We start from the raw sequence: 27,520 nt of genomic DNA on the forward strand, positions 1-27,520 counted from the left end.
AATGAGCACTGGAATAGGCTTCCAGCTCCTCCCACAACTCAGGAGGATAATCAGCTTAGATGTGCAGGTTTATTTTTTAAATAATTACTGAAAAAGAGCTAAAAATGATCTACGTATTAATGAATTATACTTACCATTACTTAACCATGGTACTATACTGCTGATGTCAGAACAAAACCTCGCATCTCCAGCATGGTAACTTTACAGGAGAAGGAAAAAAACATACTTTACTTTTAATGTAAGTCAATGGAACTAGACGTCTTTCCAAGTCATTTTGGGTCATTTTTATTGGTCCATTCATCATGAAATTTACACACAATGTAAAGAGGAACAGGTATTTAATTATGTAAAAAACTGAAAAACAAAGTTGGAGATACGAGGTTTTGTTCAGACAGATAGACAGACTGACAGACAGACAGATAGAAAGATAGACAGATGGATAGATAGATAGATAGATAGATAGATAGATAGATAGATAGATAGATAGATAGATGGATAGATAGACAGACACAGATAGATAGATAGATAGACAGACAGACACGGATAGATAGACAGATAGATAGATAGATAGATAGATAGATAGATAGATAGATAGATAGATAGAGACAGACAGACACGGATAGATAGATAGACAGACAGATAGATAGATAGATAGATAGATAGATAGATAGATAGATAGATAGATAGATAGATAGATAGATTTATCAGTACTGTTATAACACATTTACTCCACTAGGAGGCAGCTGTGACAACTGTAGGCCAACCTGTCTTAAAATCCTACAGCTTCAGCGCCAGACGTGTCCTTCTGGTTCCTCACTCTGTTTTCATCAGTGCTGGGTGGGAGCCTAAAAGTTTCCATGCTTGAGTCCTGCTCTTTAAAACGGGCAGCCTGCCTCTGAGCTAGACTCGTCCACCCAGTTCAGACAGTCTTAATCAGGACATGCACTGTATGCACCTCTCTGCTATGAGTGGATTTTAAAATATGTTTTAGCCCAAAAGCACAACTCAAAATGATCATAAAACGGCGCCTCAGACAACCATTCAATGTAATAACTTTAGCTTTTAGAGGCATTAAAGGGAAAGGCCACCAACTTTCGAAAATTTTGGCACAATTTATTGGGGCACTGCAGAGAAACTTACAGGCTCAGATTTCTTTACAGTGGTGGTAATGATAGGAGCCAGGGGTCACCATGTCTACAACACAAATATAGACATTTTATTTACTATCAAAACCACCAGTGAACCTACACGAGTCTTCTGAGCTTTTATATAAATTATTAATGATGGTAATATCAAGATCCTAATGTGTGGACACGACTTAGTCAGGCATGGGAATGTGATTATGCCTTAATAAGTCGTGGCCATGACTTAATTATCTCATTTACCCGCCTTACTAAGTCATGGCCATGCATTATTTTTATGTATACAGGATGTCACCAGCGGGACTCCGTATAAAATAGTGCTAAGTCTGAAAATAATGGGGGACTTTTTTGCCTCACAACACCCTTCATGTATCCCTCCACCATAATTGTTTGTAAAAATATATTTTAGGCCAAAACTTTAACTCAAAACTATTATAAAGCAATGTCTTAGCCATTATAACTTTCTGTGAGGGAGCTTTTAGAGGTGGACGTCTGGTTCCTATAGCACGCTATAGCAGAGGGCTATAGCGTGCTATTGCTGCTATCACTTACAGGGCAGCGGAGGCTCCGCGTGGCTATTAGTGGTGGCTTAATGCTCCACACACGGCACTGGACGCTCTGCGGTGGGAAAGATCTGCAGACGGGCAGATGATCAAAGCAGCGGCTAAGAGCCGCCGAGCAGTGACGTCCGAGCCTGCGATGACATCTAGTGTATCTGATGTGATGAAGGCTCTTCGGGCCTCATTACACCTTTAAAGCGGCTCGTGTGACCAGATCACTGCTGAGCGGAGTGATGTGAAGAATGAGGACCTTCAGCTCTGGTTATCTTCACCACTCAGGACCCGGTCCAGTCCGGTCATTAAAGCCGGACCGTCTGAACACAAACACAGCGCTTATCTGAGCACGAGGATGAAGCACAGTGACATACCACCTGGCAGAGATTTGGGTTAAAGAGAGAGACAGTAGAGAAGGGGGATACAGAGGGAGAAGGAAAGAGAGAGAAAAGAATAAAATAGAAAGAAGCGGAGAGTGATAGACAGATGAAAGGGGTGAGAGAGAGAGGAAGAGAGAAAAGGGGTGAGAGAGGAAGAGAGAGAAAAGGGGTGAGAGAGAGGAAGAGAGAGAGAGAAAAGGGGTGAGAGTGAGGAAGAGAGAAAGGTGAGAAGAAAAGAGAAAAGGGGTGAGAGAGAGGAAGAGAGAGAAAAGGGGTGAGAATGAGGAAGAGAAAGGTGAGAAGAAAAGAGAAAAGGGGTGAGAGAGAGGAAAAGAGAGAGAGAGAAGGGGTGAGAGAGGAATAGAAAGAGAGAAAAGGGGTGAGAGAGGAAGAGAGAGAAAAGGGGTAAGAGAGGAAGAGAGAGAGAGAAGGGGTGAGAGAGGAAGAGACAGAAAAAGATAAGAGATGAGAGAGAAAAGGGGTGAGAGAGGAATAGAGAGAGAGAAGGGGTGAGAGAGGAAGAGACAGAAAAAGAAAAGATGAGAGAGGAAGAGAAAGAAAAAGAAAAGAGATGAGAGAGGAATAGAGAGAGAAAAGGGGTGAGAGAGGAAGAGAGAGAAAGAAGGGGTGAGAGAGGAAGAGACAGAAAAAAAAGAAAAGATGAGAGAGGAAGAGAAAGAAAAAGAAAAGAGATGAGAGACGAAGAGAAAGAAAAGGGGTGAGAGAGGGAATGGGAAAGAGGAGAGAAGAGAAAGCGAGAAAAGGTAAGATGGAGAGAAACAGAAGAGAGAAAGAGAAGAAAAACGAATAGATTATAAATAGAAGAAGAAAGAGAACAAGCTAGAAAAGAAAAGAAAAGAGAAAAGAAAAGAAGAGAAAGAGGAAAAGAGAATCTACTGGAACAGTAACTCTCACGTTCTCAAAAACAGATCTTTAAAAACTTGTTTTTAAGCTAAAAGCCTCCTGTGAATAAACCGTTAATCATCAGTGCTTATAACTTTAATCCTAAAGAACACAAACACCACCTGCCTCCGTCTGCCTCTGTCTGCCTCAGACCGCCTCCACACTGAACTCCTCCATCCTGCGTCCTGTTTAACAGTCACTGACGTCTGTACATCAGTTCAGAATCCAGTCTGCACTCGCGTTTCAGTCTTGCCTCTGGTTTTGCTTGACATATGAAAGATGTATCATTTACTCTCTGAGTAGCTGCATAATTTGGCCCAAAGTTTCAAACATCTTTCAAAATTCCCCAAATGAGGCCTCCAGTAAACAACCCTGTGAGTCCAGCACATCACAAAAAACAGCGCTCGACTGTTTCCTCCATCTGAGAAAGTGGAGTCCCACCCTTCTGAGAGGAGAAGAGAGAGAAAGCTCCTCACTGTCTTTGGCCACTATGGAAGAGTCTGAATGTAACAGCCTTTTCTTCAGCACTGTGATGTATTTGTGAGTGAACTACAGTATCAGGGAGCTCGCTGAGCGTTTGCTCTCCATGATAAGTGGAGGCGGTGGGAGAATTTAGTCTTTTAAATGATATGATTTGACGAGTCATGCTTAATATGACCATAAACATAAACTAAAAAGGTCAATTTTGATTTGTTGAACTGATTTTCCGTGAAATTTCTCCATAATGAAATGATTAACATGTAAACAGTGTCGTTCAGAGTGGTTTGGTGTGAAATGCTCTGTTCTAGAGAAACTTACCGTCAGAATTGTTCACAGTGGTGATGATAGGAACCAGACGTCCACCTCTAAAAGCTCCCTCACACAAATATGAAATCATTATAAATATGCTTTTGGGAAGATTTTGGCCTTAAAATCCATTCATGGTGGAGGGATACATGCAGGGCGTTCCCAAAGAAAACGTATTATTTTTCACATTTATCACTATTTTACCATCATCAACATCATATAAAACCCAGACTCCTGTAGGTTCACTGGTGATATTGAATAGTAAATAAAATGTTTATATCTGTGTTGTAGTCATGGTGACCCCTGGTTCCTATCACCACCACTGTAAAGACATCTGGACCATTTCACACCAAACCACTCTGAATCACTCTGTTTACATCTCACACACTGAATCATGCAGACAATTCCACTTTAAGCTTTAAAGCCATGGTTAATAGTGTAGACAGGCCACATGTGAAACCTACGAAGTTATTACATTTGTTCTGACACACTGAGACACTGTTTTACGAGAGTTTTGAGAATGTTTCGGTCTAAAATGCATTTTTAAAATCCATTTATGGTGGAGGGGTATATGCAGGTTATTGTTGGGAAAAAATAGTCCCCAAAGAAAATGTATTTTTCAAATTTACAATGACCTATTTCACATCAAACCACTCTGAATGACTTTGTTTATATCTCCACCTCTGAATTATGCAGAAGTTTGACTGGGGTGGAATTCCCCTTTACATGTTACGTGGTTTTGCCATGTGATAGTGAACTGAGTGCTAACAGCAGGCAAAGCTCTGATCTTCTGGGTTAAACTATCACCTGCTACTCCACATATCTGATCTATTTCACCACCATCAGTCGTTACTCAGCTGACAGAGGCCTTGGAGGTTTCCCAATAGGGTCTGCTGTGCTGGAGTGTTTTCTGGTTTATTTTGGTCTGTTTATATGTGGGACACTTTGTGTTTTGTCGTATTCATGTTAATTTCTGAGCACATTATGTGACACACATCAAACGTTACTGGTGGATAAGCGTTTTCGGTGTAGTGTAGTGGGCAATTCCACTGCCAGAACAGGGTTCAATTCCCTGCCCGGGTAAGCACACCATGCTATACTAGTCAAGTAAGAGTCCTTGGGGAGAACTGCTAACTTTACATTCATTTACACCTGAAACATGATTATCTCTGGATAAGAGCCAAGTATGAAAGTAAATTTAGAGTACTTGAAGTGGCAGTCGACATGTAACTACTATGTAGTCTCAATGCTGCATAGGTTCCACATCTGGCCTGCCTACATTATTAACTATGACTTGAAAGGGGAATTTTCTGTATATTACAACGGTTGAGAAGTAAACAGCCACTCAGCGTGGTTTGGTTTTACAGTGGTGGTGATAGGAACCAGGGGTCGCCAAGACTACAACACAAATATAGACATTTTATTTACTATCCAAAAACCTACATGAGTCTTCTGAGTGTTTTATGTAATGTTGATGATGGTAAAATAGTGGAAAATCTGAAATAATATGTTTTCTTTGGGGACTATTTTGCCCTGCATGTCAAAGTATTATGGCAAATGTGATCTTGAACCTGTTCCTAATTCACTCCTCCGTATGGTTTTTGTGTTCACAATGATATTTTAACTATTGTAAATTGTCCTCTGTCAGCAGGTGGTTTTCCAGACGCTTTTAAAACTGCCTTGGTGAAGCCTCTGCTAAAAAACAGTAGCATGGATCCTTCTGTAGTAAATCATTTTAGACCAATTTCAAACCTACCTTTTTAAAGTAAAGTCTTAGAAAAAGTTGCTTTCAAACAATTAAATGCGTATCTAATATCAAACAAGTTATATAAGAAGTTTCAGTCAGGTTTTCGTTCTAACTATAGTACAGTGACAGCATTGATTCGCGTTATGAATGACCTCAAGCTCAGCGCTGATGCACAAAATCATTCTATTCTTGTTTTATTATTTCTTAGTGCAGCTTTCGATGCTGGGTCGGCCTCTCAGGCACAGTTGTAGAATGGTTTAAATCATATTTAGGTAATAGATAATTCATGGTTTCACTTGGAAATCATTCATCAAAAAGATTTGCCATTTCTTGTGGAGTCCCTCAAGGTTCAGTTTTAGGGCCTTCGTTTTTCTCTTTGTACATGCTACTTCTAGGTAGGAAACCTGGGTGTGATCTTAGACTCTGAGCTCTGTTTTATCTGCATGTAAACACAGTCACTAAAGTAGCTTTTATCATCTGAAAAATATCACTAAAGTTCAGCCTTTTCTCTCTCAGAGCGACGCAGAGAAACTTGTTCATGCATTTATTACAGTAGAGTTGATCACTGTAATGGTCTTCTTACTGGACTTCCTAAGAAAACAATACATCCTTTACAACTCATACAAAATATATCAGCATCCTAACAAAAACAAAACAGAGAGATCAGATCAGTCCTGTTTTAAAAGAGCTGCACTGGCTGCCTGAATCATTCAGGATAGAGTTTAAAGTTCTGCTACTAGTTTTTGAGGATCTAAATGACCTTAAAGCACCGCTTACATCACTGAGTGTCTGTCTGTTTATGTTCCAGCATGTGATATTAGTTCTGCAGACACTGACCTTCTGCAAAAACTGTAAAATACAGAACATGGAGAGACTCTTAGACTATTAGACAGTCAAGCTCAGTGCTCACTTTTAATAATATGTCTCGTGGTATTTATCTTTCAATCTGATCTGTCATTTTCTTATGATTCTACATTAATACTTATAATTTCTTGTATTACTATTAAGCTTTATCTCCTGTCTGTAAAGCACTTTGAGCTGCCACCAGCATGAAAAAAGTGCTATATAAATAAAAAATGTTTTATTCTTCTTCTTATTATTATTATGAAGACTATTATAAAATAATCTCTCAGACATAAATAAAAGTAATGCATGGCCTTGACTTATTGATGCGTAGGAGCAGTGGTGGACAGTTTCTAAGTAAATGTAATGAGTTACTGTACTTAAGTAGTTTTTCATGTATCTGTACTTTACTGAAGTTTTTCCATTTTGGGCAACTTTTTCCTTTCACTCCACTACATTTCAAAGTCAAATATCTCACTTTTTACTCCACTACATTATGAGAAATCTGTCGTTCCTTTTGTTTTATGTGTGTATAAAAACGTAACATGTCAAAATGAAAGAAGCGCAAAGTAAGAAAACCAATCAGGGCACAGGGGTCACTTTGTTTTGAGCTTGTTTTGACCTGTTGGTCATACCGACCCAGTGCAGCACACGGTTCAACATCAGTGCAGCAGCGTAAAATTTTGGGAGAGTCTATTCAACATAAATGATGAACTAACCTAAATTGTGTAAACAGACCACAATATAGAAATATGTACTCATATGCAGTTGTGACTGACGTGTCTTTTTTCTGAATTTATACAAACACATTTCATTTTATAGTAAATTAGTTTAGGCTAGTTTATGTTTATGAACAGAGACCTACAGATGCAGTTTAGTAAAGGAAACTCATTTGTGAATCTGAGTTTAAAGTTTTTATTAAACTTAAATTTGTAACTAAGTTGCAAATAAATCTTAAACTGAAACTTTGCTTGTTTGTAAAAAGTCATTTCAGATTTCAGTCAATTCCCCTTTTAAAATGGCTGGATTCTGTCCCAGCAGGTAGCGTATTCAGCTAAAGAAATGATGCTGCATGCAGTAACATGTAAGACTGAAGCATATGAGTCAGCCTCATGACTAATTCAACAATGCCATATGTCTTCCTGTGTAAATAAAGGCTTTAGTAGAAGGTGCAGCAACTCCCGCAGTTACACTATCCAGAAAAGCATTCTAACACACCTGCCTTTGATACTCAGTAGCTCCTGAAAGACTTGATTAGCCTGATCAAATGCGTTGAGGATTAAGATTAGGGTTGGAGCTAATCTCTGAAGTCTGGTGCATTTCATAGAACAGGGTTGGGCTACGGTCAACTAGAGGGATAAGCTGTAGGAGGGTTTTAAGCCTAACAGTAGTAATCACCTACTAATTCAGCATTTCTTCTAAATTCAAGGGTGTTAAAGGGGAATTCCACCAAATGAGATGTAAACAGAGAGATTCAGAGTGGTTTGGTGTGAAATGGTTCAAATGTCTTTACAGTGGTGGTGATAGGAACCAGGGGTCACCATGACTACAACACAGATATAGACATTTTATTTACTATCCACAACCACCAGTGAACCTACACAAGTCTTCTGAGTCTTATACGGCATGTTGATGATGGTGAAATGGTGATAAATCTAAAAAAACAGTCGACTTTGGGGACTACTTTGCCTCACAGCGCTCTGCACGTACGTCTCCACTCTCAACATACTTCAGGCCGAAACCTTCATAAAATGATCGTAAAATAATTTCACAGAGTGTATTCATTACCTTTACCTGTAATAATGGTAATGTCTGGTTCCTAACACCACCTCTGTGAGCAACTGGGACTCTAGAACGGGAGCACATCAAACCCCTCCGAATGACTGTCCACATTTACACCAGGAGTCGCAACCCAAATGTTTAGAAGAGCCATTTTGTCCTTTCAACAAAAATCAAATCACAGCATTTCATGTCTATTTTATTGAAGTAATGTTTCACCATCTTGGCTGACAGTATGGCTTAATATGTGCTGATGTTCTAGTATAAACTTAAAACCATAATATAAACGAAAACACAGACTTACTTTGCTCTGGTTTAAGCATTAGCTCAGCTGTAGCTGCTTTTCTCGCATCTCCAGCAGGAAAATTTTCCTTTCGTTTTTTGTAAAATGTCTCTCAATGTTCGATTTTTTTGCAAGGCTGAAGTTGTTTCTCATTCGCCAGCTTCTTGTTCAAATTCTCCTGTTCCACCTTAAATGGCACCTGAGGCGGCAGAATGTAACCGCTGCGCCATTTAAGGTGGAACGGAAACAAGAAGCTGAATTCAGCCTTGCAAGTTTTTAGTGTTTCAGTTTCTCGTTGCAGATTAAACGTATCAGGAAACCAGCTGGAGTGATTATAAACACAAATAAGTTCATTCGTCTCCAGATTTTCGATGTTCATCTTAAATCTTTCTCTTTGCCGTTTCGCTACTAGCCAGGCCAGATTGTTGTCGTTGCTATGGTGACCAGCAGTCTGCGCTGATCTTCAGGGTTAAAGGGTGAATTAGCAGTTCTACATTAACTCCAGAGTTTAAGACCATTTAGTGTTAAACTGTGTTGAACGATCAGCAGAGCTTTATTTTACTGTAAAGGAGGATTATTTTATTTTTACCTACAAATCTGATTCTGCTGTGGAGCCACAACAGGCCAGTAAAAGAGCCGCATGTGGCTCCAGAGCATGTTGCCGACCCCTGACGCAGATCATTTAATTGGAAAAACATGGGTGTTGGATCTATTTGCAGGGAACACATTTCCACTGCTCTATTGGTCAATGCATCTTATAGTGCGCATTAAAGTAGCTGAATTCAATATTTAGGAGTGTCTGGATAATTTTGGATTCAGAGCATCTAAGACCTGGTGAACTGCATAAACCCAAGGGGAAGACTGCACAAAACGTCTCTCATCTCTCCTTCTATAGGGTTTGACTGTTATCTGGATGTATAACCAAAATATTACCTGGAATATTTTATGAAGAAAACAAAATCCCCCAAAACCAACAGTCTTCAAAGTCTTTATTTTCCACTTTCATTTCAAGAAAAATATATATATCTGTAGTGTCGGCTTAGTCACAAAGCCAATAACAACTGATTGGAGGGAAAAAGAACAACATACACAAATCATATGAGAACTGATTGCAAAATCTGTCTAGGATTACAGACATCATAATACCGTCCTCTGATCATAAGTGAGTTAATGGATATTTTATAATACGAGCTCTGCGGCATTCTCGGGCAATCAAGTTCATTTGAATAGTGCGTTTCCTTCATTGTCAGAGAATATCAGACTGCTGTGAGAAATGCCACGTCAGGAACAGAAGAACAGATTCAATAAATACTTTCATAAGAACGTTTTAAAAGAGGCTCATCGCAAAAATAAAACACGTTAGTCAGAGAAGCCGAAAGGACAGCGAAAGAGAGAAGTGCTTAACGTTCAGTTACATTTTCCAAAAATATACAGATGAACCTGCATCTCAGCAGTGCAAGAGCTTTGCTCTGAGACTGTCCACTGCAGCAGCACATCTGCTGTGAAAACATTCACCCGCATGCAGTCCTTTTCTCCGCTGCTTCAAGTCCGTCACGGCAGCCGAAGAGTCGTCCAGCTACTGAAATGTGAGGGTTTGGTTCTGAACGTTCTCGCTGTGCCTTTGGGTGCAAAGTTGAGGCACCCAAAACCTCGTCTTAATCATTTCCAGCTTGTCCTTCGGCCAGTGCCATACAGTCCACCCACAAGAACTGAGCCAAAACGGGTGCTACCAAGATGTCTCAAGATGAGAGAGCCCCTCTATACCGACTCCTGCGCCTTGTCCTGGTTTCCAAATTCCACTTTCGGTGAACAATCACATGCTGGCACACAGCTCGTCCAGACAGAAGAAATACAGTTAAACAGTACAGTTTGTCTGACTACAAGAAATGTCTAGGCGTGTTACGGGAAGACAATCTGAGATGATTTGTTATCTCTGATCACAGGAAGACTGCATCTGATAATATTTCTTTTTGAAAAAAATAATCAAGGAAAATCTAAAACCTGTTGAATCACAGTATTAGTTTAAATCGCATATAGCGCTTCAGAATAATGGCAGTTTTTAAGTTCAAATTTTACACATAAGGACTTACAATTGTTCTTTGATGGTGTGGCTACATATTCCACACTGTCATCTCGTTCAAAAGTCATCGGTTTCCGTCAGTATAAAAGACTAAGCAGCCTAGCTAAATCATCTCTTTGTTAAAAAATGAAGTACAGTAAAAATATATTCACACACAGTAATAAAATTACCCATAAACTGCTGAAAAGTACATACGCGTAATAAAATCACATTTTAATCTCTTCAAGAAAGCCTCCCCACTGATTTTGATTGTCGTTTGCATAGTTATGGAAGAGCAGCGGGAAGGTCGTTATTACTGATGATAACAAGAAGACAGAATGTTTCATAGAGACATCCTACATTGTGCCCACTCTTACAATGACACCGACGCTTCGTCGATCGTAGTGCCTGGCACCTATAACGTCCTAAGAGGTAGAGCTACGAGTCAAGGTTAATATTCACACCGAAGATTTCCCCTCTACAGGAAGAAAACAGCTGGAACTCAGCCGGCAGCTGTTAAGTGCAGGAAGGATTTTAGTAAATTTTATATACAAAGGATTTTGCTATATGCTTAAAAAGAATGACTGTGGAAAGATTTAAAAAACAGCCTTTTTTACAGTTCTGTTTGATCTGATGTGCTCGATCAGGTTAACAATTTGGCCAAAGAGATTCATAAAACCTGATTCTGTTATTTAGATTGATCAAAAGAAGACGGGAGATGTCGGGTGATTGAAATGTCAAGTTTTGTCTGCTCCTTAGCAGCTCTTAAAGATTCTGATCTCTAAATCATTCATTCCTTAATATACACATATGTGGAGGCCTTAATGAGAAGCGTCTTAAATATAGTCCTGGTTCCAGATCAAATATTGACGGAGTGCAGCAGTAGTGAACTGTAGGTCCCACCAACACTTTTGGGTCTTACTGAACCAGTGACTGATATCTGATAAGCAATTTTCGCTGGAAGATATTCAGCCTGGTCATGTGATCAGTCCTGAGCTGGTGTACATGGTTTAATAGATTAAAGGACTAAAGGAATGGCTAAGATTTTCACAGGGATGTTTCGTCAGTCGGAGCTTTCCAGAAGAACCTGTTCTCTTTGGTGTCTTTGTTGTCCACATCAATTCGGATCTGAGCCACGGTCTTCTTAAAGGGGTTCAGGTCCTGACTGGGAGGAGAGAGAAAGACATTAAAGACGATTTTCTCTTACTGTGATATGCAAGCTGCTACAATGAATTCTCTATTTTTTATTCTTACACAGTTTCGTTCCCAATTTAGTCAGTTTAGGGGGCTAGGTCTCCCCCTATCACATTTACATGCACTTACTAATCTGATAACTGCAGATAACTGCAGATTTTGTCAGTAATCCGATCAACAACTTTACATGCACTTGAGTAACCAGAAAATGGGGAAACTCCAGGTCTACATGAGTCAGACAGTAATCAGATTTCTGCTTTGCAACCAGCCAATAAACTCACAGAAGACGACGTGACGTAAACGCAACGTAAAACTCAAACTTCATGCCACGGCTTTTTTTTAAACATCGACCCACTTTACCTGAAAATATGAACATACATCATCTAGAAGATGAAGAATATTTAAGTCCTTCATTTCATGTTTGGGTTCTGCGTCGCTCCAGAAGTGTTTTGCTGCCATGTGGCAACATCCACCGTCTGATCTTGTGCATGTGCAGGCTGAGAAATCCAATAGAAATCGGATATGAGTTTACATGCACTGAGAAATCTGATTACTGAGCTAAAATCCAGCTCTCTTTATCGGATTTCTAGATCGGAGTATGGTGTTTACATGACCATTTGAATAATCAGATAACTGTAGAAATCCGATTATGATCGGATTATTGAGTGCATTTATACGCACTCAATGCCGCCAGGCTGGGAAGGTGAATGTTAGCACATCATTCCTCCAAGACTTAAGGAGCCAGCCACCACGTCAACTGCCACTATCACAACGTGATTGGACAGCTCAACATGCTGGGAGGAGAACACTAACTGCTAATTCTGCTAACAGACGCCCAGGTTAGCTAGCACCGTGCTGAAGGATGGGAAAAAGGGAAGACTATCCTGCCCACACAGAGCTACGTTCACATTACACGCCTGCAATTTTTTGCTCAGATCAGATCTTTGTAACCTGATGGTTCACATTAATGCAGGTAAGTGACTCAAATAATGTGAAACGACCTGCATGCAAACATCCTAATCAATTACGTCATGTGAATGAAACTCATGCATCATGAACAACAAACTAACCAGCAGATTGAGCCTTTATTGCGAGTGTAATTCACTCTGAGCAGCTCTCGGCTGTTCCTTATTAAAACAAAACGAAGGTAAAAGATGCTTTTGCAGCGTTTACTGGCTCTGACTTCAGGTTAAGCATACTGCCATGGGAACACTGTACGTCAGCGCATGTGCAGTGAAAAACAAAAACACGAATCGGATTTGTATCTGATCTACAACCAGATATGAAAGTGGCTCAGATCTGATTTGTGTCCACATAGAAAACATCTGAAAACATTAGATCTGTCACAATAAGGCATAAATCACATGTGTGCCACTTCAGCTTGGGAATGTGAACGTAGCCTTGGACACCCAGCCACAGAGGACTGTGGCATCACCAGAGATCGATCTCACGATCTCCTGATGGCTTAAACAGTTGCACTACGCACTTTTACCTTGATGCAGACTTGGAAGAAAAGAACCGCAGTCCATCAGTATGGAGAGAGGAAAGACGTGGGTTTATTTCCTGTAAAATGAACACAGACATAGAAACAGTTACACACAAATCACACAAGGAAGAAAATAAGTTGGCAAACTGAAGCAGCAGAAACGTTCTTATCCCCAGTAGATTCCCTGTGTCAGCGTTAGCATTAGCAGATGGTGAGCAGTGCACCATGTAGAGGTTAAGTAAAGCCCACCCAGTAATATGACTGGTGCAGATGCTTGATCTGGGCTGGGTGCAGCTGGGCAGACTGATGAGTCAAGAAAGCAGGAGAGACAGCAAGAAGGAGAGAGAGAGAACAAGTGAAAGACAGAGTAAGAGACTCTGACAGAAACCCAAGCCCACGCGAAAAGCTCTTAAGAATAGGGCTGCAACAATTAGCTTACAAGTACATTAGTGCCTGACAAAGTTTAAGTGCTGTACTACAGGAAGTGTAGGGGGCGATATGGCTTCTACTGTTTCATTTAAAAAGCCTCTATAATGTTCATATGATCCACACAGTTACTCTGACAGACTGTAATACACTACAGGAAGTGTAGGGGGCGATATGGCTTCTACTGTTTCATTTAAAAAGCCTCTATAATGTTCATATGATCCACACAGTCACTCTGACAGACTGTAATACACTACAGGAAGTGTAGGGGGCGATATGGCTTCTACTGTTTCATTTAAAAAGCCTCTATATTGTTCATATGATCCACACAGTCACTCTGACAGACAGTAATACACTACAGGAAGTGTAGGGGGCGATATGGCTTCTACTGTTTCATTTAAAAAGCTCTATAATGTTCATATGATCCACACAGTCACTCTGACAGACTGTAATACACTACAGGAAGTGTAGGGGGCGATATGGCTTCTACTGTTTCATTTAAAAAGCTCTATAATGTTCATATGATCCACACAGTCATTCTGACAGACTGTAATACACTACAGGAAGTGTAGGGGGCGATATGGCTTCTACTGTTTCATTTAAAAAGCCCTCTATAATGTTCATATGATCCACACAGTCACTCTGACAGACTGTAATACACTACAGGAAGTGTAGGGGGCGATATGGCTTCTACTGTTTCATTTAAAAAGCCTCTATAATGTTCATATGATCCACACAGTCATTCTGATAGACTGTAATACACTACAGGAAGTGTAGGGGGCGATATGGCTTCTACTGTTTCATTTAAAAAGCCTCTATAATGTTCATATGATCCACACAGTCATTCTGATAGACTGTAATACACTACAGGAAGTGTAGGGGGCGATATGGCTTCTACTGTTTCATTTAAAAAGCCTCTATAATGTTCATATGATCCACACAGTCACTCTGACAGACTGTAATACACTACAGGAAGTGTAGGGGGCGATATGGCTTCTACTGTTTCATTTAAAAAGCCTCTATAATGTTCATATGATCCACACAGTCATTCTGATAGACTGTAATACACTACAGGAAGTGTGCAATGGTCTGATTAGTTTATTAATCAACAGATTAGTTAATAATAGAAATGATTAGTTGCAGCCCTACTTGATTTGGCTCTAAAAGCTCTGAGATTGGCAGCTCGTCATGCATTCAAATGCGGAGCAACACTGCAGGTCCTGGACTGCTACTCACTCTCTGAGGGTTTCTCCCCCAGCATTGGCTCCGCCTCCATCGTCTCCATGGAGATCTTTATACTTGGAATATTCTCATTGCCCGGAAAGTCTGACTGTAAACGCAGGTGGTGGGACAATCTCACTAAAAAGAACTCACTCTCCAATGTGATTGACTATCAAATGATCATGGCAATATCTATATTGTTTATTTTAATTTTTTTCTAATCACACAAGTGGTATAATATTTGCACAGCCACATACAGGGCATTATTTTCTTACGTCATTAATGTCGCTGTCTATGCTTCCTTTCTTCTTCTTCTTTTTCTTTTCATCCTCTTTCTTCTTCTTGTCTTTCTCTGGCATGACGTCGTCCAGGTAACCGAGATCATGTTGAGAGAAAACGTAATCCATCGCTTTCCTCACTGCTACCAAGGCCAAGATCTAGAGAGAGAGAGAGAGGAGAGAGAGAGAGAGAAGAATTAGAACACAAAGTCCAAACACAACCATTAGGAAACTGTGTGTGCTAGAGGTGTGGACTCGAGTCATATTACTTGGACTCGAGTCAGACTCGAGTCACGAATTTGATGACTTTAGACTCAACTTGAAAAAAAAAATCGAGAAAAACTTGGGACTCGACTTTGACTTCAACACCAGTGACCCGGACTCTGACTCTGACCTGAACGTCATGACTTGGAAAGACTCGAGACTCAAAGTGGAAGAGGCGTGGAGAGTTACTTCGGAAGACAAGACAAGTGTCAGAGCTCAAGTTGGAAACAAGTGAAGCATCAACAGCGTCAATGCGCCCTCAGCACTTAAACTCCAGTCTTACTCGAGAATATCACCAGGCGAACTGACCATTTTCCTCACAGCAGCAAAACAAAAGAAACGCAGCGTCTCTGTTCGACCGATTTTAACAGCTTCTGCAGGTAAAACAAGCGCAGCATTCACCACGAAGCTGGAGTTGACTTGTTATTCACCAGCTTTATACTGGAATTTGCCGTTCCACCTTAAATGGTGTAGCAAAGGTGGAACGGAAAATTCAAATAAGAAGCTGCTGAAAAAGAAAAGTCAATCTCAGCTTCGTACATTCACCGTCATTTTGCTCTTTTCTGTAAACTTTGTTCAGCTTAGTCGTTTTAGTTTCCGTTTACGTCTGAATTCAACTCAAACTAGCGGTGGTTTTAGTTGACTGAGCTGGTTTTAGTGCTGAGCTAGTTTTTATTTTAAGTGTGTCCAATGTCATCAAAAATTATCTTTAAATATGAAGCACTACTCTTTGTGTATACCTGTCATAGTTATCTGTTTACCACGGATTTTGTGTTTTAGTTGAAAGGGTAAAATAATAATAATATAAAAAATGAATCTACAGCCACACACTGCTAATGTGCTGTCCTTAAAAGGCTGTACTACTGTTACCATTATTCAGTGTTGTGGCCTTAAATTAGCTGAAGAATGCAGACTGATTTAGAACTCGAAGGTTAGGACTATTGACTCGGGACTTGAATCGAGACTCGACTGTCTTGACTCGAGACTTGAGTGTGAAGACTTGAGATTTACTTGTTACTTGCAACTTAGTGACTTGTTCCTGCATCTGGTACGTGCTACACTCACCATGACTGGGAAGACGATGGCGGCTACAGTAGACTTCAGGATCCAAAGAAGGGCAAGACAAAGAACCTACAAGAACAGACAAATACACACTTATCAGGGCTGCGACAAGCTTTCAATAATATTTCATAATTTCGACCAGTAAAATACAAGTAAAAGCCATTCGAATGACTGACACTATTACCACTTTCAATAATACACTGGGGAATAAATATTTGTTTATGAGGTTAAACTTGCTGGTCACCAGCTCCCAGTTCTCAGACTCTTTGGAGATAAGCACAGCTGACAACACGCTATCCTTAACTGTCTGATCCACAATCAGTTTTAACTCTATGTGAAGTCAAAATAAGGTTCCTACTTCTCCAGATCGCTAACCAGCTAGTAAGCTCTGACTTTGACCCTTATTCTGAGAATGCAGGAGAGCATGCAGGTCTACTGAGCTGTTCAGAGGAAAAGCAAAATAATTCTTAAATAATAAAAATAGTAATAAGCCCGTACAGTATTTGCTCCAGCAGAAAGCATTTTTAAGACATCTTCATCATAAAGAATCCACGCTATGGTCACTCTCCTGTCCACTGATAAATGTTTTCATTTTATATTTTATTTTTTTCGTTTTTATATACAATATTTAAAAAGATACTGCTTTTTCTGCTGCGCCGCTTAACAATGACACGTTCAAACAGCATCATGGACCTTTGAGCGTTGCCAGATTGTACAGGATCACCCAGTTTAGCGTTTTATGCTACTTGCCATGAAAATAGTTTTTCATCAGTGATGTTTTTCATTACCTCTAAGTATTTCAGCTTCGTTTTTAGACATAAATAATAAAAAGGCAAAGTATTATCTGACACCCAGGGTGAGACACTTCAGTACTTTCTGTCCACATGGGACTCTGCGGACTTTTATGCACATTATGTTGGACTGCCCAAAAGTTCATGCTTTTTGGGAGGAGGTTGTTGATTCTATCTCTTCTCTGACCAGGACATACTTCCCCATGGACCCTGAACTTCATTTACTGAATGATAACTCTAAGTTCCCCATTACGGAAAGTTCCAGGAAAATACGGCTTCCTGGCCTAAAAAGTCCCAGCCAAAAAAGTCACTGTCCAGCAAAGGCTACCCCCTCACAATTTGTCCATATGGCACTGGCTCCATGCCTTACTGGATATCCTATATCTGGAGCTGTCATCAGCAAGAATTAGCAATGCTGCCCCTAGAACTCTTGATACATGGATTTAGGGAATTTCTAAAATCAGGACCCTTGTGCTTGTTTAACTATATGCTGTGTTTAAGTTGTGAATGATGTAACTGTATTTTCATGTGTCCTATGTTGTAGCCATGACTTTTTTTTTTGTAAGGCCTGTGTGTGTGGGTCTGGGTTGGAATGAGTGGGTTGTTATTCTTTAAATAGAAAATATCACAAAAATGACTCACAAAAAAAGGCAAAGTAAATAGAATTTGTGCAACAGTAGAGTATAACAACATATTAATATTAATACTATGACATTTTGTAGTTTAATCATATGTCACTGTTCAACTAAAAATATCAGAGTTAAAAATTAAAATGCAAAAAATATAAAATATAAAATTATATCAGCTTGTATTATCAATGTTATTGACGGAATTTTAAGCCCCCCTAAAATTGTCACCGTCCAATAAATGTTCATACCGGTCAGGCCACTCCACCGCACACACAGCAGATACACACCTGTACGAAGGTGAAGAGGTGAACTCGGCGGAGTGGGACGTGTCTCAGGTAGATTAGATCTGGTTGGTGTTTCGCTGGCATCAGCAGCAGCTTCAAACGATCCATAAACTACACACAAACACACACACAGGTTGAGAGAGAGAGAAATACATTCCACATGTGAGCTTTAATAATGATAATTTCATTCTAAGTCATCCTGAGGACTGTTTTTAACTAGCCAGGTGTGAAGAAATTACTTTCGTAACACGCGGTCGCTCCTCTGGAACATATAGAGGTGTCCTGTACAACAAGTGACTATGTCTGTGAAAGTGTGTGTGTGTTATATTCGTGGAAATATGTGCGCAGCAACACAACACCTATGGGCCCAAACTTCAGCAGACTCACCTGCACTCCGTTCAGAGAGGCCACACCCATATAGAGGAAGACTCCATACAGCACAGGCATGGGAATGAACTGGAGAGAGAGATTAGACATAAACAAAAGCACAAACGAGCAGCACACAACATGAGATAACACCATAAACACACAAAAGCACAAACAACAAATACAGAGCCTAAGCACAAATATTGTGAAGGCACAACATAAACAAAAACAAATACATTAAACCACCAAAATATACAGACATTTTGTATATGTGTGCATATTGATGATGTGTGATGTGAACCCACTGACATTACCATAGACGTCCCAGTATAAGACGTTACCCAATCTCTGACATTACCATAGATAACGGGATCAAATGTCAGAATAGGGCAAAGGTCAGTGGTGTTCCTAAGAACATGTGCAATGGAAAAATCTACTAAGCCACCCTACCCAGCACTAGTCTCACACACACACACACACACACACAGAGAAACACAGACCCAAAACTTTCTGGAATGCTCCCATAAATGATGGCCTCAGTGCTGCTGCTTGGCAGATTAAAATTTCACCCAAGTTTATTCCACCTTTCGTCCTTCTCAGATAAGATCAGCCAGGCTGATAAGGCTGAGACCGGCCCATGGTTCTCCACACCATGGCCACTTCAGCCAATTGCAATCGGGTCAAAGCTGATAAAACCCTGTGGTCCTATTTACTGACCTCACCAAAGTCAGAGAGCTGATTTGGGGTCAGTTTCATATGATCAGAGCTGGCTAGTTACATTTACTCAGTTACATGTTAATTTTTTGATATTTGTGATGGGAGTATTATCAAATCATAATTATATCATTATCAAGATGCTCAATATGCTTGTCTGAGCACACAGTGGATACTGTCGGTACTTAAAGAACGCTGACCAACTGCGTGTTTGATTAAAAAGAGAGTTTAATTAGTCAGATGTAACTGTATTTAGGGCGGAGAAATCATAGTGTTTATCATTTTGCTTGATACCAAAAGGATCCAAAGGAGATGAATAGTACTTAACTTCTAAGCTGATAGATGCTGGATGTTCAACTACACTTCTGCAGAATATTTGAATACGTTTTTACTCTTATTCAACCTTTTTTTGGTACGCTACTTTAATTCTGCTTGAGCCATAATTTCATTTATCATTACAAGGTAAGTTTATTTAAATGGCACCTTTCATACACTGCTGTCATTCAAAGTGCTTACAAATGAGAAAATACAGAGTCCATATTGAGTCTATATTGAGCCTGGATTTAAAGTGTCCAACTGGGCCCATTTAAGAGCAGCATAGTAGCTAAACGCTGCTTCTCCATGTTTAGTCTTCACCTTCAGCAGGACTAACTCACCAGTTCCTGGGGACAGTCGTGGGTTGGAGGTTAGGGAACCAGCCTTGTGACTGGATGGTCGCTGGTTTAATACCCAGAGCGGACAGGAAATGACTGAAGTGCCCTTGAGCAAGGTACCTAACCTCCAACTGCTCCTCGGTCCCTGTGGATAGGGCTGCCCACCGCTCTGGGCAAGTGTGCTCACTGCCCCCTTGTGTGTATGTAGTGTTTCATTGCACAGATGGGCTAAAATGTGGAGGTGAAATTTCCCCACTGTGGGACTAATACAGGCCAATTAACTAATGAATGATCTGAGAGTTCTGCTTGGCTCATATTGCTGCAGCAGATCAGACAAATATGCAAAATCACAAGGCCCATATCAACAAAAAACAATTTTTTTCCTCACCTCTTTCCTCAGTCTTAAAGGTACAGTAAAACAAAACAGCCTGTTTAATTCTGAGAGATAAAGAGAGGCTAGAAAACGGTCATGTAAAAGTGAATTATGACTGTTTTCGGTATATAAAACCACACCAACGATAATATAAAATGTAAAAAAAATAGAATATAGGCCCTTTAAACTAACAATACTGGATTTAGGCTACTCACATTTACATGTTATGATGAATACTATTTTATATAAGATGAATGTGATGATTCCTGTATTAAAGCATGTATGCACTTCAAATATTACTATATATTTAGTTTCTATTTTTAAGTATATTATTTTTATAGATGTTTACTGTTAATCAACTACTCAAATACTCTAAAACACACGACACAGGACTCCAGTGCATGCCTGTAAGCTGGCTTGATTTAAATGTAGAACACACTGTGCTGAATCATTTTTTAGATCAAAGGTTACGGCAGCACCTTAATCAGGTGTGGTAATGCCCAGAGCTCATCCTCGTGGTGTCCTAAGCCTGACCCTGGCATACGTTTAGGGTTGCATCTTCCACTGTGGAGTTCAATGAACCATTCATGCCCCATTAAACCTGTGCGGTATATATATGGCCACTAGTGGGCAGCTGTTGGTACTGTTCTGGAGAGGGTAATCTGATACATATAGGGATCTTACTCCAATTCCTTTAGACATCGCTGGAAAGACGGGTCACTCTCTTTCTCTCAAATACACACACACAGCCTATATCTACTGGTTCAGATTCATTCATCAAGAACTTCTTCCATCCATGTAATTAGGCTTAGTAGAATAGAAAGGGTGAAACTGTTCTTAGATATGTTCAAATATCCAAACGAATCCAGACTTCTAAAAAAGGTGCACCCACTGCTGACACAGGTCTTCAAATGCGCGCACACACTGCTTGTATCCGAGGGTTTCAGTCACGTGATTTTTCAGTTGTGGCTGCCATATTTGAGACCAAATGTCTGGCTTTGCCGCTCAACACAAATGTAACTAGAGGTGAAAGATGGCTAAAATTACTCTCCTTACTTTGGAAGAGAAAAACGTTCCTCGACAAAGTCAATAAAACAGGCTGTGATCTTATACAGTTTCCCCTGAACTCCTGATCCCACTTAAACTGGCAGAAACATACCAAATCTGTGTTTTCCTGACATTTATATTGATCTCATACTCAGCCCCTCTGCCTATTCTGGAGAGACTCTCACAGCATTTAAAAGCACAGAAGCCCACTGGCTCTTCACGTCAGGGTGGGTAAAGGATCCCATGATGTTCATAAAGAGGAGAAACACTCTGTCATCATAGGAGGGTAACGACATCAGCTAATTAACACAGATGTGAACAGTGCTGGCCTTTAGATCACTTTAGCTGATGTTAACAGCCGAGAGATGAACAGTCGCCCCCCTAACGGAGCTGCAGACAGCCGGTATAACTTCACTCTCTGTTTCTGGAGATTTAAATGATGTTTGAATGGAGAAACATAAGCGTTAAATATCAGACTGAATGTCGTGGATCGGAAAACGACGTCGTGTTTTGACAGACGTGATTCTGTAAGTTTGCTAGTGCAGAGCTGAGCTGAACGAGGTGTGCAGGGGCTCCAAGCCTGGAGTGAAAACACTGAATTAAGGTCTGTGTCTCTCTCGTCTCTCGGCTTCTGCCCCGTCCTGCAGGTGAATCATTCACACGGCACAGCAGTCACTCCCTGATTCAACCCAGTGGCGACTATACTCTCCATAGAAAAGCAATGACCATTAGAATAGGATGCTCTGATATGAGCCTAATGGCACTATGACCAATGCGAAGCGTGGGCTAGAGGGGTATAAAGCCCCCAGCATTGTGCTGTGGAGCAGTGGAACTGTGTTCTCTGGTGTGATGGAGCCCCATCCAGTACATTTGGGATGAGCTGAAGTGATCCAGAACTGACCATCCAACATAAGTACCTGACCTCACTAATGCTCAATCAAATCCTCACAGCAGTGTTCCAACATCTAGAGTAAAGCCTTCCCAGAAGAGTAGAGGCTGTTACTGCAGCACAAATACCCTTGATTTCAGAAGACACTCTGAACGAGCAGTTGTCTACCGACTTTTGGAGTCTTTAAGACAGAAGGTAAGTGTGTGTGTGTGTGTGTGTGTGTGTGTGTGTGTGTGTGTGTGTGTGTGTGTGTTCTACCTTCAGAATGGGCGCCATGAAGACAGATAGACCAGTCAGGAGGAAGACAGTCACTCCGGTTACTCTCTGCTCCCTAAAGTCAGAAAAATTAATACTTCTCTCAGGTATCAGTTCTGATTAAACTGAAGACTGGTACGGATTCAAATTTAGCTTTTTTTTTTTTTAAATGTTTTACTTTAGAATAAGCACCCTCAGGTATGGATGAAACTCAATGTTGTTCTTTGATTAAAACTAATAGTCTTGTTCACTCCGGTTGTTAAAAACAAAAGTTAAGTCTTTTAGCTCCTCCCCTCTGCTCTCCTCCACTCCCCTGCTGTCCTCCCCTGGCCCTACCTGACTCCGAGGAATTTGGGCTGCTCCCCCGGTGCTGAAGTCTCCGTCTCCATTTTGAGGGAGTCAATGTGGGCGATGGAGATGACAGTAGCGGCGACGTACCAGGGCAGCCCCATAAACGAACACACGATCATCAGCACAGCCACCCAGAACAGGTCCAGGTGATACCCAGCTCCTTTCTGCTCTCAGCACAAACACACAAACACACAAACACACATCCCACAGTAAACAGGAGTCTGACCATCCCTTCTTTCTCTTTATCTATTCATTCACTTTTAGAAGAAAATGAGAGAGAGGAGGGAGCAAGGGAGAGAGAGAGAGAGGGAATTGGAAAAGAAAGAAAAAGGCAGAAAAAGAAATTGAAGAAAGAGTGACAGAGAGAGAGAGAAAATGAGACAGAGACAAAGAAAGAGACAGAAAAACAGAGGGAGAGAAAAACTAACAGAGGAAAGTGTGAAAATGATGTCTTGACAAATGAAACAATCTCAAATCCAGTCGATATTTCTAATATTTGTTATAAGAATATTGTAGTTATAGTTAAATTGCTTTTTTCGAAACAAGCACAATTCTCTGCATTACTTCCTGAAACAAGAAACAAACAGGAGGAGAGAGAGAGAGAGACAGAGAGGGAGAGAGATAGAGACAGAAAGAGAGACGTGAAATGGAAACAAACTTGCACTACATCACGATTCATTATTCAGTGTAAATCCTGTTAAACTAGTCCTTTGTTTCCTGTGTCACATGTAAAATATTTCCTGTCCAGTTTTGCGACACTGTCATCCTCATATACCTGTCAAATGTCAATAATGACCTCTGTGAACATACAGAGTGACTGATTTCACACGTGGAGGCAAGTTACATGCCCTGCACATAATTTGACTGACTAAAATCACTTAAAACAAGTATAAAATATATATATATATATATATATATATATATATTTAAATATATAAAATATAATATTTAAAATGTAAGTCAATGGAACCAATTTTTTTTTTAAGTCATTTTAGGCATGTATGTAAAGAGCAACAGGCATTTTCAACGACAAAAATGGAGATAAGAGGTTTTCTTCCGACAACAGCGATATATACATACATACATACATACATATATATATATATTTATATATATATATATATATATATATATATAAACACATACACAATCACAAACCTTGAGCTTGTGTTCCTTCCTGTTGACGATGACAGCAGTGATCTGCTGATCCATGAAGATGAGGATGGTGACGAGGAGGGCGGGTATGGAGGAGGCCAGATAGACCCACCAGGGGTTTCCTCCGAAAGGGGGCACAAACCAGCCGCGGTTCGGACTGGTGGGCTGGAGAGGGGACACAGACACACATTTCACTCAACACTGCACTCATGGAAATGTTAAGAATTGGAAAGAGCAGCTCAGCCTGAGGCTCACAGTAACGAAGTAACACAAGAGCTCTCTCAGAGAGGAAGCTAAAACCTTTCTGTAGAACAAAGCTCTCTCTCTGTCTCGTGAGAGCATGTGTGGGTATGTGTAAAGCTTCAATGATCACGCAGTCATCTGATGCACTGTGTGTGCGTTAGGGTGGTTCAGGTGTCTTTACCTACATGATAAGCAGCATGAGACAGGAAAAGAGAGATTATTGTAGGAGACAGAAACTAAACTCATTCACCTCTATTAAGGCCCAGCCAACGTTCACAAGAGAAATTACATTCATTTCAATGGAATTTGCTGCAGTGGGAATGTTCGGGTTGCAGACTTCTGTGGCGAATATACTTTGTGTGCAAAATGACATGTCGAGCTGGTAAACAACCAATTTGCATCTTCAACCAATTGAACTACTGCTTTGGTTGTGCTGACCTCTGAAGAGGCAGAGCTTCATACAACAGCACTGAATATCCAAACTGGAGGAAACGCTTATTTAACCAGTGTCTAACCGCAAAACCACTGCCTATAAATAAACACATAGATAGATAGATAGATAGATAGATAGATAGATAGATAGATAGATAGACAGACAGATAGACAGATAGATAGATAATAGAAATAAAAATAGACATAAGTATAAGAGTAGAAATAATGTATATCTATTTGTATATATACATAGCATATGAGCCAGATTTGTTGTATTTACATGATAGCAGGCACTGAGTGGTGTAAGGTAAACTAAAAGCACAATGAGTACAGACATAACTAGGAGTTGCAGCAACATTACAATGTAAAGTGCGCAGTGTCATTATTATAATAATAATGATAATAATAATAATTATTATTATTATTAGTATTAGTATTATAGGTTATGATGTATTGCACAGTGTGTATTAACAGGAGAGGAGATACAGTGATGTGGTTCAGCTCAGTTCGGACAGCAGGAGATCAGTACCGTCTCTGCAGTAAGGAGACTCGCTGTAGAGCCGTATATCAGTGGGTAAGAAAGATCTCACACGGCCTCTTTAACACAGCGCAGCTGTAACAGACGGCCACTAAATGAGCTTCTCTGTTTCTCTGTTTATCCAGTGTAGCATGCAGGGGGTCTGAGATGTTGTCCAAGATGGCTAACAGCTTGTTGAGCATCCTCTGTTCTGCCACAACCTCCAAAGAGTCCAGCTTGACTCCTACAACAGAGTCAGCCTTCCTTATTTTGTTCAGAATGAAGGAGAGACTGCATGATACGCAAGCTGCGTTCCAAAGCCTAGGCCGACGCGAAGCACCATGAGAATGACGGAAAACGAAGCCGTTGGAACAGAGCTGGGCTAAAAATGTAAGTTGTTCACGTACTTGAATTTGCCTTCGTTACCTTATAAAGTGTAAAATTGCTGATTAATTAAAGCTTTCGTCCATATATCGTATTTTATTTAGAAGTGTTTATATATGTAGTTTATCGTACTACATAAGAACATCTCCTCCATTTCCGTAAAGAAATAAAAAAGCAACAAACACAACAGGCTCCATTTTCTCTCACCAGTTCTCTCACGAGTTTCACGCCGCTCTGGTGGTGTCAGCACGCAGTCTCGTTAGGACGGCTCCATTCGTGTGACCAATAGGCTACTAAGGAGGAGTCTTTGTAGTCCTACAGAGGACCCGCACTACCTCGGCTGCAGCCTAGGCTTTGGTACGCAGCTCGTCAGTCAGTTACTCTGGCGATTTTCTGCTTTATGGTAGGCGAGTTAGCCAGCTTGCTAACTGTGTAGTCAGCTTGCTGGCTAACAGCAGCTGCACACAAATCACCCCACTGCTGCTGACCACACTGGTTATCTTTTGCTACAGATCATTGTGCAGCACTGTGCTCTGGTGAGTGCAAAATCATCTGATAATTATCTATAATCAAGTTCACCTTTGTGTCTTACTGTTTTTAGCAAGTGAGTTAGCCTTCTTGCTAACAGCTATGTTAACTCGCAGCTGCACAGTTCAATCACACCAGTCATCTACATATTAGCTACAGTTCAGTGAGCAGCACTATACCCTCTCAGATATAATTATCTGGTATAAATATGTTCACTTTTGTGTTTTTGCTGTTTATGGTTATTGAGTTAGCTCGCTTGCTAACTACACCAACATGAAGGACTTTTTCATCAACAGTCGTCTGGTCCAGACTCGGTCACACCCATTTCACAAGGTGACACGAACTGCAAAATGTCTAGTGCAGAGGTCGGCAACTCAAACGCTAAGAGCCATTTTGTCATTTCAACAAAAAACAAACCACCTTGGGAGCCACAATATTTTATGTCCATTTTATTGAAGTAACGTTTTACCATCTTGGCTGTAAATATGTTTTAGTATGTGCTTATGTCCTAATATAAGCTAAAAATATAATATAAATGAAAATGCAGACTTACTTTGCTCTGCTTTAAGCTTTAGCTCAGCTATACCCGCTTTACCCGCATCTCCAACAGTAAAATGTCTCTCAACGTTTGGTTTTTTACGTGGCTGAAGTCGCTTCTCATTTGCCAGCTTATTGTTTAAATTTTTCTGTTCCACCTTAAAAGGTGCCTGAGGCGCCAGAAGCTGGCGAACGAAAAACAGACTTCAGATTCGTGACTTTTCAGTGTTTGACAGTTTCTCGTTTCAGATTAAACGTGTCAGGAAACCAGCTGGAGTGATTATAAACGCAAATAAGTCCATTCATCTCCAAATTATCGATGTTCATCTTAAATCTCTCTCTTTGCCGTTTCGTAGCTACTAGCTGGGCGAGATTGTTGTCTGTTTTGCTATGGTGACCAGCAGTCTGCGCTGATCTTCAGGGTTAAAGGGTGAATTAGCAGTTCTACATTAACTCCAGAGTTTAAGATCATTTATTGTTAAACTGTGTTGAACGATTAGCAGAGCTTTATTTTACTGTAAAGGAGGATTATTTTATTTTTACCTACAAATCTAATTCTGCTGTGGAGCCGCAACAGGGCAGTAAAAGAGCTGCATGCAGCTCCGGAGCCCCACATTGCTGACCCCTGGTCTAGAGTGACTGCAGCTTCACTCACTCTTACAAAACTCACCTTAAATTCACTTGGCACTAGTAGTTTTGGTGTGTCCACTCCAACCATCGCGTCTATCCCACAGAAGATCAGAATGGCCAGAATGATGGCGAAGTCACTGATCAGCTTACGCACCTAGAATCAATTAATCAGCCAACAGAACATCAATTAGTAATAACAAAAATACATTCAGAATACTATTCTGTCTTTTTAATGCCTTTAGGATTAAACATACATATGAATTTGCTGTTGTTATATTTCAGGATAACAATTTCTACATTTTGTCACTGAAAGATTTCAGTAACTTGTGTCATTC

The 27,520-nt window shown here is 40.3% G+C and overlaps 1 protein-coding gene across 2 annotated transcripts in view; it reads right to left on the reverse strand.

Moving 5' to 3' along the window:
* Positions 1-11,470: 11,470 nt before the first annotated feature.
* The window catches only part of slc4a4b (solute carrier family 4 member 4b), a 73,238-nt gene continuing 57,188 nt past the window's right edge, over positions 11,471-27,520 (reverse strand). For both annotated transcript variants that reach the window (XM_036588815.1, XM_036588814.1), the window contains exons 17-27: positions 27,226-27,339; positions 23,918-24,079; positions 22,745-22,923; positions 22,412-22,484; positions 18,499-18,567; positions 18,115-18,222; positions 16,411-16,476; positions 15,079-15,240; positions 14,819-14,912; positions 13,163-13,233; positions 11,471-11,641 (exon numbers count right to left, since the gene is read on the reverse strand). In XM_036588815.1, the coding sequence (XP_036444708.1) occupies positions 13,199-13,233; positions 14,819-14,912; positions 15,079-15,240; positions 16,411-16,476; positions 18,115-18,222; positions 18,499-18,567; positions 22,412-22,484; positions 22,745-22,923; positions 23,918-24,079; positions 27,226-27,339 (1,062 nt within the window). In that variant the 3' untranslated portion in view covers positions 11,471-11,641; positions 13,163-13,198. The remainder of the gene's footprint in view (positions 11,642-13,162; positions 13,234-14,818; positions 14,913-15,078; positions 15,241-16,410; positions 16,477-18,114; positions 18,223-18,498; positions 18,568-22,411; positions 22,485-22,744; positions 22,924-23,917; positions 24,080-27,225; positions 27,340-27,520) is intronic.

This window comes from Colossoma macropomum, unplaced genomic scaffold (genome assembly GCF_904425465.1).
Source record: "Colossoma macropomum unplaced genomic scaffold, Colossoma_macropomum, whole genome shotgun sequence".
NCBI classification, from domain to species: Eukaryota; Metazoa; Chordata; class Actinopteri; order Characiformes; family Serrasalmidae; genus Colossoma; species Colossoma macropomum.